General features: G+C 41.7%; 1 protein-coding gene across 2 annotated transcripts; it reads right to left on the reverse strand.

Moving 5' to 3' along the window:
• Nucleotides 1–5,440: 5,440 nt before the first annotated feature.
• Nucleotides 5,441–12,577, reverse strand: ESM1 (endothelial cell specific molecule 1). 2 transcript variants are annotated; one of them, XM_073346172.1, is made up of 3 exons: nucleotides 12,223–12,577; nucleotides 6,976–7,131; nucleotides 5,441–5,653 (listed from the first exon to the last, which is right to left on the reverse strand). In XM_073346172.1, the coding sequence occupies exons 1-3, from the start codon at nucleotides 12,521–12,523 to the stop codon at nucleotides 5,553–5,555; spliced, it is 558 nt and encodes a 185-aa protein (XP_073202273.1). In that variant the 5' UTR covers nucleotides 12,524–12,577; the 3' UTR covers nucleotides 5,441–5,552. The 2 variants fall into 2 exon arrangements, with proteins under 2 accessions (XP_073202273.1, XP_073202274.1); XM_073346173.1 differs by lacking the exon at nucleotides 6,976–7,131.
• Between the last annotated feature and the right edge of the window lie 5,289 nt (nucleotides 12,578–17,866).

Consider the following 17,866-nt stretch of genomic DNA (forward strand, 5'->3'; position numbering starts at 1 on the left):
CCTGCTTGCCCTTGGAGGACCCAGGTTGGAGGGCAGGCTGAGACTGCCTCTGAGGGCGCCTCTTATAGTCCTGTGACTTCTTATAGGCGGCCTCGTATTTCGGGTGGGTGGCCTGAGCGGGAGTCTGCTGCAGCTTGAACTTTGATTTAGTCGGAGCCGGAACATAGAGACCCAGAGTCTGGAGGGTTGTGCGGGAGTCCTGCATGCCATGCAGCTTTGTATCTGTTCGTTCTGCAAACAGAGATTTGCCGCCAAATGGGAGATCCTGCATGGAGGCCTGTGCCTCGCTAGACAGCCCAGAGAGCAGGAGCCATGATGCTCTTCTCATGGACACTGCCGAGGCCACAGACCGTACGGCCATATCCGCCGCATCCGAAGCTGCCTACAGGGTTGCCCTGGCAGCTGCTGTACACTCCTCCACCAGCGCTTTGAACTCCTTCCTATCGCACTACTGGAGGGAGTCCTCTAACTTGAGCAGCGAGCCCCACAGATTGAACTCATACCAGCCCAGGACAGCCTGGTGGTTTTCCACTCATAACTGAAAGCTCGAGGACAAATAAGTTTTTCTTCCAAAAGAGTCCATCCTCTGTGAGTCTTTATTTTTGGGGGTAGGGGCTGGCTGACCCTGCCGTTCCCTGTGGTTGACCAACTCAACCACAAGGGAGTTGGGCGCTGGGTGGGTGTATAAGTACTTGTGTCCCTTAGTGGGTACAAAGTATTTGCATTCCACCCTCTTAGAGATGGGGGCCAATGAGGCTGGTGTTTGCCACAGGGCATTTGAAATTTTTGCCACCCCTTCATGGAGAGGCAAGGCTACCCTACCCGGTGCTGAAGAGGACAGCACATTAAACAGGGAGGGTGAGGGCTCCTCCATCTCCCCTGCCTGGAGGTGGAGGCTTGATGCCACCCTCTTTAAGAGTTCTTGGTAGGCCCTAAAGACCTCCTGCAGGATGGAGGGGGTGGGGCCATAATTGCCTCATCCGGGGAGGACGAGGAGGCCAGTGTGGTACTCTGGGTGTCCGCCGGCACTGGAGGGTCCACCACCTGGTCGGTCTCTGGGCACAGTGCAGAGAATGTACGTCACACCGACTCCTTCCTTGGCAGTCTGGAAATGGAGGCTGATGGTCCTTCTACGGCTCCGGCCACTGAGTAAGCCCCCACCAGGGGCTGCATCAGGGGCCACGGTGCCCACTGGTACCACTCTGCCAGCCACTGGGCCCGGTGCCACTGCACCTGCTGCAGCACTGGCGGAGCCGGTTGTTCAGCCTGGCTGGCCTGGCCCATCAATGGATGACTACAAACGGAGGCCGGGCTGACGTATGACCTGCCACTGTCCCTGGACCGGGAGGAGCAGCGGTGCCGGGAGCGACGCCGACCACAGGACTGTGAACCCGACGTGGAGGACTGGTACCATCGGTAGCAGCTGCTCTGCGATCAGCTCCGACGGGCGGACCCGCAACAGCGAGATGCTGGTGATTGGCAGTCAGGGCTGCGGAGGCGACGCCTTGGCAGGGTCTTGGAGTGGGATTCTGAGCGGGAACGGCGTCGACGTCTGTGCCGTGACTGTCTGCGATAACCCCTCCGAGACGAGGACCTTTGGCAATGTCTGCCTCGGTCCCATCGGTATTCGCTCCTCAAGGTGGAGCGGTGCCGAGAGTCTCAGTCGGATGGAACCCAACCAGACAGTCTGGTGGGAGTCGAGGGTGATCCACGTGGACTTGGCCCTGAATGGTCGCTGGGCAGCGAACGCCGTTGGGAACGTTCCCTCGACTGAGACCGGTACCGAGCCGGGGGTGACTGCAGAGATCCCAGCAGCGGCTTGCCTCTGGAGCATGGAGCCGATATTGCCAGTGTTCCTGGTACCAGCATACATATAACATCCCAGGCCACCTGCAGGGCTTCCATTGTGGAGGGCATCCGGACATCCAGGGAGGCCTGCTCCAAATGGGCCAGGCTACTCCACTTGACTTGAGTCAGAGGCCTAGAGACCAGAGGGGATCGAGGACTGCCCAACATGGGTCTGGCCTCTGTCCCAGGTTTCCTTCGGTGCTGCTGCAAAGAAGGCGACTTCCTAGCCTTCTTGTCATGCCCCACGGATGGGGAGCAGTGCTGACTGGTCGATGACACCGGAGGGTCGCCGTGCACCAGCACCATGGTGCCCAGTGCCAACTCGGAGCACAGCACTGGAGCCGGGGTCGGCACCGACTCCATCAGAATGGCCCAGAGCCTAATGTCCCTTTCTCTCTTGGTCCGAGGCTTAAACGACTTGCAAATCTTGCAACGATCGCTGATATGGGCTTCTCCCAAATAGAGCAGACAGTCTGTGTGCGGGTCACTCCTTGGCATAGATCACCTACAAGTGTCACATGACTTAAAACCCGGGGCACAAGGCATGCCCCGGCCTGGACACTCTAACTAACTGAACTAACTAAACAGCTAACCAACTACAGGTACCAACACTGAATGAACAAGCAGATCTGGGGACGAGCTACAGCAAGCTGGAGCAGAGTAGTTCCGACACACCTTCACTGGCGGCAAGAAGGAACTGAGGGTGGCGGGAGCACGCATCTCCCCTTATACTGCGCCATGGAGGTGCCACTCCGGGGGTCGCTGGGGCACTCCCCCCTACGGGTACTGCTAGGGGAAAAACTTCCAGCACTGGTGCACGTGGTGAGCACGCACACCTATTGTGGAATACACATGAGCAATCACTCGAAGAAGAATATCTCCAGTTTGGTAGTGAGAATTTTCTGAATCTGCAGAATTTGGGTCAGGCACATAATTCAAGGGAAAATCCAAATTGGGTGTGATCTAGCCTGCTGAACGGAAGCTACACTGATGTGCCAATGGCTGTCTCTGTGCTTACCTTTTGGCTTTAAATTGCCCACTGTTACGACTACTGATGCAGCCCCATTGACGGTAGCATGGTTGGAGTGCTAATGCCTAACTCTCCGGGTTTAGGCAACAAAATGGTAGAAGTGGCAGCCTTTGCATGTGTCTGCACTAACGTTTGCACTGTTGCGTCCACCAGTATAGAACCGTTGCCTTTGGTGGAACAGCAATTGGAAACATATTTTAAAGGGTGGAGGACAGTGTTTGTTCACATCACAATGTCACATTGGAACCAATTTTAGATGTTGAGGATTGGTTTATGGGATTAGCTGCAACTAGAGCTCTGGGGAAATTTCCAGCAATTTCATAAATTTGACAAAAAAATGAGGGGAAAACATTTTGTAAAATATTTATAAACTCCTCCCCCTGCCTATTTTCTAACTAGAATTGTACCCTCTCAGAGTTGATATAATCTGTGTGAATCTGGAAGCAGAATTTTGGCCATAATATACAGTTTCTTTGCTGCACCTGCAGTAGCTGTACCAATTTTACAGTCTGATTCATGGACAGACACAAAAGACTGGTTTTATAGGGGATTTATTGAACAATAATAAACATATACTTTTTTAAAACCAACCAGCTTATTAGATTTACATTCAAGAATCCATAATGTCATTCATGACACTGTAGGAAATAACAAAAAAAAAGCATGTAAGTATTTAAAAGACATTTAAATAACTTTATCTGGCCCAATAAAGAAGACCCTGTTCCCATTGAAGTCAATGCAGAAATTGTCACTGACATCAGTAGCCACAGGATCAGCCCTTATGCCTGTAAATGTTTCAAACCAATACAGCATTTTACAGAGGTACTTTCTGTGTCACTGTAGTTGTGATTTGTGACAGCACTTCCATTAAAATCCCTACTTCAGTCATAACAATTTAGCCAGTCCAAAAGGTGTTGTATGTCAGCCATGGTTTTCTGTTTCTTTTTCTGACTGTTGTCCATTTAACCACTTTTAATTTGTAGACATTCCCTGTTTTAATATAATTTTTGTTCTTTTAGGGCCTAATGCAAAATCCATTGTAGTCAGTGGAAAGACTCGGGTTGACTTTAATAGGCTGTGATCAGTCCCTAATAACTCTGAAACTATTTCGGGTTTCTTTTATTGGGTGCTTTTACATACGTTTTCAGATCCTACACCAAATTACCATCAGTATGGCCTGCACCTTCCCTCGCTGAAGTTAATAACAAAACTACAATTAATTTCAATGGAAACCAGACTGGGTCTCCAATTAGATCGATTTATTTTATGAGCCAGATCCTCAGATATGTAAATCAAAGTAGCTCCTTTGACTTAAATGGAGCTAGATTAATTTACACTATCTAAGGATCTGTGTCTTTTTCTTTTTTTAAGTAAAAACCACAAAGTATTAATTTTTACAAATGGGTTTCTGCACAGGGGCAGTAATGGCTATTATATAAGAAGGTTTTAAGGTGTGCCTATATAAACATTATGATGTTTTATGCCAGTTTGATACATAACCAAATATGGACTGACTGAGCAATTGGCCACTCCTATAACCCCTTAAGGGGATGAAAGTTTAGGCACTAAGAAGGGGATGAAGAATTAGTCACTAGGGTATCCTAGTGTCTCCAGAATCTCTGACATGGATTATTTATAATGCATATTTATGCTGATACTCCAGTACTCCTTCAGGGCCATTGCAGGCTATTGAACACAAAAGCCACCCTTGGGAATATACTTTAATACTGTATGTGTCTTTACATAATGTCAGGTAAGTAATGCACATTGTATAAGTTCAAATGATGAATTTAAAGCAGCGGTTTTAAAACTTTGTTGCCTCACGACCCCCTTCTGACAACAAAATTACTATGTGACCTGGGGAGGGGGGCGGTGGTTAGATCCCCACTGCCACAGGTGGGGGGAGATGGGGCTGGAGCTCAAGCCCCGCCACCCTGGGTGGGGGATTAGGGGGCCAGAGCCCGAGTCCCGATGCCCCAGATCTGGGTGGAGCTCGGGCTTGGGCTTCAACCCAGGCTCCCAGCAAGTCTAATGCTGGCCTGGCAACCCCATTAAAATGGGGTCCCAACCAACAGTTTGAGAACCGCTAGCTTAAAGTAATGTTTACACCTTGTTAATTGTCACAAAACTAACAAAAGCCAAAATATTCAAAGTTAAGGTTGATTTATTGAATTCACACCATTGTGCCCTTTACATTAGTATTATTCTTACTGGTGTGAGTCAAGGACATCAGTTTTTAACTCTGCATTTCCAAGCTTTTGTCAACTTGCATCACTCTAACGTTGGCTCCACATCAGCAGCTTTTACTCACACAAAACAACCATTGAATTCAACAGGAATTTTCTTGCATGGGAAATGCAGGAATGGGCCCTTACACATTGTTCAAATGCTGGTGGGGGGAGGTACTGGTTTTCAATATGACTATACATTCAGCAATCCATAATACATTTCAGTGTTGAAATACTTATCAAAACAAATATCAAAAATCATATAAACTGTACAGTCTATTTTGTAAGTAAACATTTTTTCTGACGATGCACAGAATCACAATTGGTCTTCAGAGGTTACATTTTCATATGCTATAGATGTACTTTGTTTTTAAAGTGTGTTGTTGCATATTCAATAATGTGTGAGAAATGCGGTCATTTGAAAGTCCTACCAATGTAAGTAAATATCAGCGAGGATTTAACCATTTCATTACTGGAGAGCTAATTACTTTCTCTTTGACAAATTCCTCCTTTACAGAGTTACCATCCCCCGATGCCATGTCATTCTCTGAAAGTTAAAAAAAAAGAAGTGAATATCACATAAATTGGGTTAAATACAATGTTTTTATACATCTACATCTCTAGGCTGGAAAACACTTTTTTGAAAAATCTCTGTTGATAATCCACATTACATGTAATCTAGTTACATTATTTCCCCAAAATTATAGCCTGTAAGATGTGTGAGCTAATAAGCACAGGACAGAGAACCAGGAGATCTAGGTTCAGTTCTCAGCTCTGGCCCAGACTTCTTGTGTGAGCTTGGGCAAGTTGCTTAACCTCTCTGTGTCTTGATAACAACAACCGGGGCTAGATCATCAGCTGATGAAAATAGGTGAATTTATACTGGTCACATTAGCTGTGGATTTGGCCCACAGTATGTACCTGACTCATGAAGACTCATTAATATTAAGCAAAGTCCTTTGGGATCCTCATATGAACTATTATGAAATATATTACTGTCATTAATTGGTCTGTCTCAAGTGCTGAGTAAATATTAGAGGTTTCAAGGTCTGGGTGAAACCCTGGACACATTAAAACCAATGATAAAGCTCCCATTTACTTCAAACTTTGGGTCTGCAAGACATTTGGATCAAAGATAGGTGAGAAAACAGAAATGGGAAGCTCATGAGAACAGGGTATCTCAAAGATACATCTCTCCTTCCTCCAACCAAATACACCCGTATCCCCAGTAAATCTTTAAAACTCTGGAAACATCTGATGTAAGGTAGGTTTAGCTAAATGTATAATCTTTAAATAGAATAAATGCTTGTAACTATAAAAAATCATTTTCAATTTTCAATCTCAGTTAATTTATTATTTCAAAGTAGTTTTCCCATGTGATGTGTAGTGATGAGCAACTTAGCTAATTTGACACAAAAAGCAGTTTGCTGTGGAATTAAAGAACATGTAAAGTTCACTAAAGCGTGGTCTCCACTGGAAAAAAAGGCAATTTTATTACCATGTGTTAGCTAACACATGTGTGGACAAGGCTATTATAATTTTCACACATTAGCTGGTGAGGTAAACCTGGCCTACCCCTTCTCCCCACAATTTACCTTAACCTGCTTATAACTACAAACTGACTTTTCCAAACTAGGATTTAAACACATTTTATTTACTAACTAAAGTTACACCCTTTTCCCTAATGTAGATGCACCTATATGTAATTCTTTGTCTGTAGCAAGCTTAGTAAAACATTACTGTGAGCTCTCAGTGGGGAAAAATAAAACATGCATTATTACTTATTTGCATAGCATCATCAGTGTACACATACACAATACACAATGTGCTGGTTGAGCAATTAAAATGAAGTGCCCCGTCAAGTCTTACCTGTATGTGAAATTAATTTTCGTCTGTTTGGCGGCTTTGAAGCAGAAAGTTGGAAAAATGGGAACTTCAAACATTTTCCAGTTACTCTGTCGCATATACCAGACTGGCAGTTGCAAGTTTTTCTGCACTCCATTCCATAGGTACCATAAGGACATTCTGAAAGAAGACAAATTCAAAAGCCTTATTTACCAAAGTAATCCCAAAAGGTGCAGTTCCTATTCTATGCTGGTTCTTTTACTGCACTCATCACTGTAGTATCTGAATGCCTTCCAGTAGTGGTTTGCTATTTGTTTTCTTAATATCTTGCCTGTATATGTTCTTAAAAGTAAAAGAACTTTCATTGGGATTTAAGCATACTGAAATGCCAACTTTTGTTTCAAATAGTTTCCACTTATTATTGATTATGGTTATTCTTTATTTGCCATTATACATCTTTCATCCCCAATAGTATGTGCAATAATCACAATTTTATTTAAAAATGTATCCTGATAACCATTTCCCTGAAGAACTTGTAGCATTATACTGCAAATTAAAGACAATGTAAATGTTGAGCATAAGTATGCATTTATACTGGATGTATAGTTTAAAATATATGTACTATCTGATGTTTTCTTTAATCCAATTTGCACAAATAGTCTCTCTTAACAACAGGAATACTTCAGAATTTCTTAAACTTCCAGGCCAGGCTCAATATTAATTTACGTAAATTTATAATCAATTTGCAGCCTCTGGTGAGGCTGTATTAAGGACAACAGAACCTTCCTATCAGCCTCCACTGCAGCTGCCAAATCCTGCCCAAAGGAGCTATCCAGCATGGTAAACCTCTTCATCAATCTTGAGTGCCTACAACCCACAAGAAAACCCAGCACAAAGTGTTGTGAAGAATGATCATTCTACTTTGTTGAAAAGCTCAGGCTCATTTGGCAAGGCTTCTTAAACAGCATGTATCTGCTCCCCCTATGCCAGCCAACAAAGACCCTCTTGCATGTCCGGAGTGCAGAACATTCACTTCTAAAGAAGTACGAGACACTGTAAAGGAATCTCAGTCCAAGATTTCTTGTGAATCTGACCCATGCCCTTCCTGCCTTGTGAAAGACAGCCGTGAGCAACTGGTGCCAACACCTCATTCAGAGACGGAATCTTCCTTTCCTCCTTCCAACATGCAATAGTTTGAAATTCACCGTGGGCCCGCTCCTTCAGCTACTTTCATTAGTCAGGAATTTATCCCCAAGAAATATCAAAGGGAGTATTTGTTGTGGGGAGGTGCTGAGATGACTCAGTTTGGAAGCTGCTCCTGGATTCTGATTTGAAATTATACAAGGAAATATGCAGTAATGTAAAGATCCTAAATTGTCGATATTTAAAGTCAAACATTGTATTTGTGAAATCCAGATACATGCCGGCTCTATCTAGACCTTTAACAACATTTGAGAAGCTCACCCAGGAGCAAGCTGGAACAAAAGGTTTAATTTGTAAGATATGTAAAATTTTGATTGGAAAAGATGTTAAGAAAATAGCCCAGATGAAAAGATGGGTGAAGGATTTATGTCGGACAGGGGATATACATCTGCAATATGAGTAAATTACCGCATAGATGTCATTTGACTCCAATTAATATCCAGCATATTTTTGCTACTAGGGAAATGGTCTGTTGGAGGGGTTGTGGGGTAAGGGCAAGATACTTGCACATGTGGTGGTTATGTCCAGAAAGAAGGTTTTGAGAGGAAATTATTGAAGAGATTCATCTTATGACAAAATGCCAGCTTCCTAGAGATCCCCTGACCTGCTTGCTTAATGCTCTGGAAAAGGATCAACATTTTAAATGGAACAACAAATTAATTTATTTTTTATAGTTAGCAGCAACACTTTGTATTGCACTTTAATGAAAATATGTGACCTCTCCTCTTATGGAATTGTCATATAGTAAAATAGGGACTGTCCTGGTGATGGACCAATGTGAAAGTGACAAAAAGAGGACAGGTATTTAGAAATTTGCTCACCCTTTTTTAGCATATTCAGAGGAGGGCTCCCCAGACAAGAAGTCAGAATCTTTAGACTCATTCTTCTAACATTAATTTGATCCTGAACAAGTAATAAATAATGTATGATGCAGTATGTTAATGATTTATTGTAAGTTTGCCTTATTAAAAAGTTTTTTTAAAAAAGAAAGAAACTCACCCTGGATACATTAAAAAGAACAGGAGTAATTGTGGCACCTTAGAGAATAACAAATTTATTTGAGCATAAGCTTTCGTGAGCTACAGCTCACTTCATTGGATGCAAAGTGAGCTGTAGCTCATGAAAGCTTATGCTCAAATAAATTGGTTAGTGTCTAAGGTGCCACAAGTCCTCCTTTTCTTTTTGTGGATACAGACTAACACAGCTGCTACTCTGAAACCTGGATACATTGTTTCTAAGCAACTACCACCCTAAATTAAGCCTCCCATTTATGAGCAAGCGTACTCAAGTCTCGATTCTTATCTTCAAGGGGCTCAGTGGCCTGGGCCCAGCATATCTAAAAGGTTGCCTAATGCTCCAGGATGACCTCAGGCACAACGGAACTTTCTATGGTAGGGGAAAGGCTCATCTGTATAAGAGACAGAGCTTTCTCCGGGGTCAGTCTGAGACTGTGGAACAAACTTCCACAGCACATAAAGACCATCACAAACCTTGCCACCTTCTGCTCCAAGTGCAAGATGCACTTCTTCAACCTGCCTTCTCTAACATAAACGCTGTGACAGATATGGCAGTTTCCTGCAATATTCCTGAAAGACCTCATGGTACTGAGTTTATGTATTACTGTGGGTCAAGGTGGTATGTAACTTCTTGATGCAAACACTGCTCACACAGTTCTCATCTAAGGGAGAAGATGAAGGAAAGAATAAACAGATGTGACAGATGTTAGGTATATTGCTTAATGCACTACTGGAAGATGCTCAGATACTGCAATGATGAGGGAGGTATAGGAGTTTATATAGAATATAATAATAAACACACACAAGTCCATAGTGGAATAATCTATGAGTTTATCAATTTTTTGTCCAGGTTTTAAAGGCCTGAGAAATTGGAGTAATTTTTTCTGTTAACTGTTAGAATTTTATGCACAATAAAAGCCTGATCTTGCTGCCACTGAAGTCAATTGCAAAACTCCCATTGACTTCAATGGGAGCAGGATCAGGCCTTCACTATGACAAAAATAACAAAAACATTAAAACGACAGTACCTAGTAAAAGGGCAAAGCATCAGGTCTCTGTACTGTTTATTCTAATTTGGTATTAAAATAATCATAATAATGATACCATGTACTGACATAACACTTTTTATCTAAGGATCTCCAAGAACTTTACAAAGATTGGTTAACGCTTTGAAATCTTGGACAAGTGACTTAGCCTCAGATTACCAGTTTGTAAAGTGAGTCAATGATACAGTTTAGGACAAAACTCAGGAATCCTGAATCTCATGATATATTTTAAATATTTAAATCCCCCCATCTGCTAGCAGTATGATCTGCTACCAAACAGTCACCGGTACAATACCTGTTCAGCACTGTACTTTTCATATTAAAATTCACAGATGGCTAAAAGGAGACTGTACTATGTCAGAGGATGAGATGAAGGAGAAAAAAGTGCATGAGGAATGAGACTCATACAACATCGGACAAAGGAATTTATGGGAAAAGAGCTCCTGAGTATTGTTTTAAAACTAAGGGTGAAATCCTGACTGTTTTGAAGTCAATGGAAGTATTTTCATTGGTTTCAGTGGGGCCAAGATTTCACCCTGAGTTCCTACATATTCTTGCAGTGGCATAACCTCATCCTGCTCCAGAGATTCAGAACTCCTGTTCCTCAGCATTTCTTTTTACCCATTCTTAAATGTACAATTACAAAGAACTTTTCATGAGCAAGCAAAAGTATATACTCATTTTAAGTATTTTTTTGTATAAATTATAGATGGTATTTTGCACTACAATCTAATCAATAAACTAAAAATCAACTAGCATCAACCAACTCAGTAACATACATTTTTACAGTTGACTGCACCTAAACTAGGATCTTTAGACCATAAACTTATAGTCCATGAAAATAAAACTGGGTTGGGAATCATTTAAACATGAAGAGCTTGCTCCTCAAGCATGCATGGGAGTAAATTTCTCTGTGTGTTACATGTATGTATTATATGTGAATCCATTTACATGTGTTTTTGCAGGATCTGGCCCTAGCTCATTTCTTTCTCAGCACATTCACAGACATCTAACCACCACCTAGATTTCTTAAGTTTTGTGGACGTTATTTCAGAAGAGAGTCTGTATATGCAAATTTCACTGGCAAAGGAATTCTTGGTAGACACTGACTCATTGCATTTGTGCCCTATTAGGTTATTTATTTATTTTATTTGGAATTTGTACATCATAATTTTCTGTAGTTTAATACTTTTTCTCATTTAAGAAAATCTCCTATTTAATGTGACTGGTGTATGTATTTGATGAAGGGATACCATTCTGCTCTGTGCTGAAGGAAATCGATGTGCAGGTTCCACTGGAAAAATGTTATTGCATATTGATCATTCAGATGATTTTAAAAATCCCAGGGCCATTTCATTCCTGGTATAACCTTATTGAAGCCTGTGAAATTACATCAATGATGACTTTGGCCCCTGAGGTCTTTTACTGATAGTAATGCTATTAGACTGTGTAAACTAAGGGCCCTCATGCCTGTAGTATCTGAGTACCTCATACACACTAATGAATTAATCCTCACAACACCCCTGTGAGGTAGAGTAGTACTATTATTCCCATTTTACTGGTGGAGATGTTAAGCCCCGATCCTGCAAGTTACAATGCATGGGGGGACCTCTGTATCTGTGCAAAGCCCAGTGGAGCTCCATGCAGGTTCAGAGATCCACTAGCATCGATCTACTTGCGGGACGAGGGCTTTTAAAATTTGTCCACGTTTCCACAACCAATCAATGGCAGTGCCAAGACTAGTACCCAGGCCTTCCAAGTTTCAATCCACCAAAATATTTCTTCACAGATCTCACAATTTGAAGAGAGATTTTCATTTTAAGTACCCTTAAACAGCGGAAAGAGAATCTCTTTTAATATGAGAGGATATTTTTTCACTCTCCTCTTTGCAAAGGATAATATTATTGTTTGAAATGAAAAATCCCACTTTTCAATTTTAACTTTCTGCAAGCAGGATGCCAGCAATAAATTTAGGTAGTAGATGCATGCAAGTGAATATTGTTTACCTTTGCAGATACCAAATTCATCACCAAAGTCATCCTCCTCAGTGTAAAACTGGCACTTCAGCCCAGGCCCACATTTGACACCATCCATACCTGAGACAGTGCGGTAGCAAGTCTCCCCCAAGGCTGCTGCACAGACTCTGCAACAGCCACAGTCGTCAAGCACTGTTCGCTTACAGCGCAAAGTACTTTTACACACATTACTGTCGCAAGGTTCAGGGCAATCAACTGCATATTTTGCACTCCAAGCAGTTCCGATGTGCACTGGTACCAGGAGGATGGTGAAAAACAGGAAGTTCTTCATGTCTCACAGTGATAAACGCTCAAGCAGGTTTAACATTCAGCCTTGTGGTTTTGTGCTGAGAGAAGCAGCAATGAGGAATCCAAAGAAGTAGCTGCACATCAGCCTACAAGTTTATGAGCTTTATACAGTGTGTTGCCCACATGCTTCGCCGTCGTCAATTTCCTCAGTCCGACCGTGCTGTCCTCCTGCCAGCCTCCCTTGTTTTAGTTTGTGAAATCCAGGATGAAGGTTGGATTAGCACTCCGCTGCCATCCAGGAATTGAAAAGCCTGAGCTGATGTAATCTGTTATGTTTAGTTGGTTGTTTTGCATGAGGACTAAAAACGCTCTCACATCCGTCTCAAATGCTCAAGGACGTCTGCCAAAAACAAAAAACAAAAAAATTCAGTCGGTTACATACCTTCTTTCAGGACAGGAATTGTTCTGAGGCTGAACATATCACTTACAGAACCGCTTTGTCCTACAAATAGTGTTCCTGAGGCCAGGTGAAAAATCATGTCCGACTGTACCAGTGCTGAAGGAAGCTCATTTTAAAAAATAAGTCCTTGCTTTCTTCTCAATAAGTAAGTGAATGGCTACTTCAAAGAAGAAAATGTGATTATGCCCTTTAGCTAACATAAGAGCCAAAAAATGTGAGTGATACTTTTGTTGCTTTGCACTGAACGGATACTCATAAAAACTAAATACCAGTTTCATCAGCATTTAGTTAGATAGATATATTTGTCATTCAAAGATCAATGCTAAACCTACGAAATGAGTCAGACAGAAGCCAGTATTTTGTAGGTCCCTCTCCAGAAACTTCAGAAAATGATCAATTTAATTTCCTAAAATTACCTAATGATCACAGGGAAAAGCTCAGTCCCTCACCATCACTGACTACACAGGCGCAAAATGATTCTCCTCCCACCTACTCCGGTTTCACACTGATCTCACTTCATCAGCTTAGGCAGCGTTAATCCTGAGTCCCACCAGGGTAGCTGATAGGAGAATTAGGCCCAAAGTCCTTACTCCTCCCCCAGTTTGAGGTTTATTCCAACTGTCAGAGCTATGACAAGAAATGGCAAACAGGCCAGCAACTCAGGAAGACAGATGAGTCAGCAGAGGGATAGAAACATTTTGATGCAAAGGAAAAATCTCCAGAAGAGTTAAAAATCAATATAATCACTAAACAAACCTCTAAGGCCCAAATCCTGCTGCCATCAAAGTTAATGGGAACAGGACCGAGCCCTAACTCTGTATGTGGCCACCTATCCTATGTTGTTAACCTTGTCTTCTCTAACATAAACATATAGCAACATGTGGGTGTAGGTATATATATAACAAAAATTCCAAACCAAAACACTCCAGTATGCATACTTCTCCCCCCAGGAGAGCTGATGAGAGAGCAAACACATGACAGCTGTTAGTCACATTGCTTAAGGCACTCAGATACTACAATGACGAGTGCAGTGCGGAACAGAATAGCATAGAATAGGACCTTTCAATGCCCAAATTTTTGGATGTTCTGTAACTTTGCAATGGTTAAGAAAAAAACGTTAAATGCTGAATGTTGCAACTTAGTAGGCAGATGAGACTGAGAAAATTGAAGGGGAGTAGGTCTTGTTACAGAGCAGGACAGCTCTTGGAGTGGATGAATCTGAGTCCTGAGCAGGGATATGCAAACTGATTCAGATAAAATAAGAACAGTCCCCCTCACATAAACTTTCACCCAAAACTCACCCCACTACTCTGAGTCTCAGAAAGATTTGGTTAACTTCTCTTTCCATTATTTTTCACTTTTGTGCATCTTTGCTCTTCTAGCTTCCAAACAGGACTACACATGAACATGTCAAGATGGTACAATTTCTGGCTCAACCAGAAGCAGGGAGTACTAGGAATCATTTAGGAAAGCTAGTTCTTGTAAGATTTTCTGTACAATTTTATAAAAACCCCAAAGGTTAAGCTATGTTATAAAGATACACCTGGTTTTGAAGTGTGTATCCAAATCTCCATTCAGCCTTTTAAGGAGAAATCTTACATTGGCAAGAATAAGGGATAGAGAACATAATATTTTTTTCCTATCTCTAATTCTGATGATGCTCTGAGTCTTTTAACATTCTGCTCCTGGTCTTTTCATATCTGTATTTTGCTGTTCATTTTTAACACAGTAAGAAGTAGACAGACAGCAATACATTTTAAAGATGATATAACGGGAATATATGTATCACATGCCCAAGAAGCTGTTACACTTGCAGTGAGGGGTTTCAGGCAGCACCCAAGGTTTGAACTTGTGACGTGTCTTTCTTATAAGCTTCACAATAACACAGAACAGAAGCTCCGTTTACAAGTGCCAGTTGATGTTTCTTTAAATGCACTAGCTCAGGTCTGTCTCACCAGTAGATTCAGGACTGTACACGTCTCATTTAAAAGCAAATCCATAAGCATCTGGGCCAAAATCTTTGCGAGTATAAATTGGCGCAGCTCTACTGATTGCAATGGAGCGATGCCAATTGATAACAGCAGACAATTTGGCCTTCAGAATCCAACACAACCACCCCAGGAAAGGAAAGGAAGAATTCAAGTGGGGAAGTGAGCAGTGCAATTAGCAACCAGAGAGGTGAAGGGGGGGAAGTGCAAGATTAGGGTGAACAAACACACTGGAAATAGACACACTGTCCCCGATTCGAGAAAAGGAGAGATCATGACATATTGCAAATGCTTGTTTTGCCAAAGGAAAGCAGCAGGATTTCTTTGAAGGCTCCCCTGCCTTCTAGGAACTCAGCAAAATTTTCTAGAGAGACCTAAGAGTACTTCCCAAACAAACCTCTCTCCCCATTCCAAATGTGACACCCACAACTCTCCAGTGAACAAGTTATCATTCCAGAAATAAAGCACAAGTTTAACCACACGCAGTCATGAGCCCTGTGGTTACTTTGAACAGAATTAATGTTCTGCTGTGTGCCTAATGCTCTCTTTTTACCTATACAATCTCGTCTTTCATCAGAGCATGTCACTGTGATTTACAAACACCAGTGTATTAAGCTACATAATAATATCCCTCTGAGGTGAATACTGTAGGTATTACTTGCTCCTCTGTACAGATGGGTAACTGAGACTCAGAGACATTGTGTAAATAGTCCAAGTCACAGGTGGAGCCAGAACTCGTCCCCGAAAATCCTGAGTATTGTTTCCTAACTCTCTCCACAAGGCCACGTTACCTTTAAAGAGAGACATCTCTGGGAGAAAACAACAGTAGAAGAGTGCGCAGAATGGTATAAGTATGCATGCCTGTGCATACCCTGCTACCACTCCTAGAGAGCACGCTGGTAAAGTCCTTCTTTGTAAGTAGATTTAGGCCGTACTCGTGTAAAACACTGAGCAGAATCTAAAAGGACGAAAGATATCTTGCACTTTTGGGTTGCCTCAAGGAGAATGTCTCAGAGAGATGATAAATCAAAAATTACACACAGATGTGGAAGGAAAAAGAAATTGTAAAAGAGAGCCACACACTCCCATAGCAACAAGCCAATATTATTTGGAATAGAATGGAACCAGTATTCTGTACTTGTAGTCAGGAGCCAAAATAAATTATAACAATGTATCAAGAATCACATATATGGAGGGAAACAATATGAGCAAATACAGAGGTAGTGTATAAGAAACAATGGAGAAAATAATGAGAAAGACGGGAAAAATACACTGGTTATGAGCTACCAAACTGTCCACTGATTAAGTAGTGAAATAAATGCAGTGATCAGTCCCTGTGGTTTTAATGGCTGCTTCGTTGCTTTTACCTAATGAATCCATGAGGTGTTTCATTCCTATTGAGCTGCACCCAGTTGTTAGAGGCTAGATCTTGCAAACCCTGGTCCAAATTCTCTGTTGTAAATTGGCGCAGTGAAAGTCAAAGAAGTTGCCCCAGTTTACAGCAGCAGAAAATCTAGCCTGATTTAAGTAGAAGCCCTCATATCATTTAAATGAGGAAGGGTTTTCAAGATCAGACCCCTAATGCATTAAAATAGCCATCATTGACAGTAGTTTACAGTACATGTTGCCATGCATGCCACCTAGCAGACATCACAGCAATGCCAAGCTGTACAACTGGTACCCTATTCTGAAAAAAACAGGCTACAAGACCCAGCATTCAACCTTCTGTATTGAACAGAGCATCCTGCATTTGTATGTGTGTGCACACATGCAACTTTAGGACTTGTGCATAGAGGCGAACGGATAATACCTTTGCAACTGTCCATTTTCTCAAGTAAATACAGGGTTTTCAGGGGTGGAGCAGGTACTTGGCCATTTTTGTGGGCGCTTTAGTTATACCTATTACTTTGCAAGATTGGTTCCAATTGTTATTGAGCATTATGAACCAGAGGAAATAGACTCCTCACCATATAAAATATTGTAAGCAATGCATCACAGTACTAGGTATTCATTAACCCAAAGCTAAAGACCCTTACTCTGCCTTTTATCCTGTCCTTACTTAGGTGTTACCCTATTATACTATTAGCTTCAATAAGGACCAAGTAAAAACTGAGTCAAAGCCTAAGCATTTTCCCCATTGTGTTTACTCAGTACTTTGGATATGTAAAGTTTTGTGCAAGTATTAAGTATTATCATCAGTTCAGAGATATGAAAATCATTATGGTTAATTTCTGATGGGTAGTCCCTAAACTAAACATATTTTTCCATGCATTCCAGAACTAGCCAATCCTTCCTCAGGCTTCCTTTACAAAAAGCCATAAGCACAATGCTATGAAACAAGCAAGATTCAAAGGGAAGCTGCAAAAGGAAGCCAAGCTGCAAAGTCCAAAATAAGAAGTCAGAAATAGGAAGCAAAAGATAAGAATCAGGAAAGTGTGATAGTTACAAGGACTCCCTTTTGTATTCTTTCTTTCTTGTATCTTTTCAATGAATTACTCATTGCCCTTTGTTCCATATAACGCTGTGGTTCAATTTTTATTTGATAAATATAGATGGTTTGGGACATTTCCTACTTGTTGGAAGCAGAGTACATAATTGCAGACGTAGTTACTTCCTCTTTAAGCAGACTAAATAGCTTGATGCTAAGGAAATAGCCCTATAGTTTCTATATAAATCACTGTTGATGATGATGTATTTGCAATTAGTGACAGGGACTAGCAATTATAGTCATTTTAAGAAATGATAGTGTTCTAAGTCAGAACAATGTTAAAATTATACCTATGCATAATTCTTCATAGCTTCATAGATCTGAAGGCACAGTTGTGATTATCTAGTCTGACCTGCATAATAATGCAGGCCATAGGACTTCCGTGAAGTAATTCCTACTTCAAATCCAATAGCTGTGGTGGAACTAGTACATATATATTTGAAAAACATC

The sequence above is a fragment of the Lepidochelys kempii genome, chromosome 5 (assembly GCF_965140285.1).
Source record: "Lepidochelys kempii isolate rLepKem1 chromosome 5, rLepKem1.hap1, whole genome shotgun sequence".
NCBI classification, from domain to species: Eukaryota; Metazoa; Chordata; order Testudines; family Cheloniidae; genus Lepidochelys; species Lepidochelys kempii.

Excerpts from the sequence above, each read along its gene's own strand:
- ESM1 (XM_073346172.1), bottom strand. The coding sequence starts at position 12,523 with ATGAAGAACTTCCTGTTTTTCACCATCCTCCTGGTACCAGTGCACATC. Across the intron at positions 7,132-12,222 it reads TGAATTTGGTATCTGCAAAG|AATGTCCTTATGGTACCTAT; the intron begins GTAAACAATATT and ends GTCTTCTTTCAG. Across the intron at positions 5,654-6,975 it reads AAAATTAATTTCACATACAG|AGAATGACATGGCATCGGGG; the intron begins GTAAGACTTGAC and ends TTTAACTTTCAG.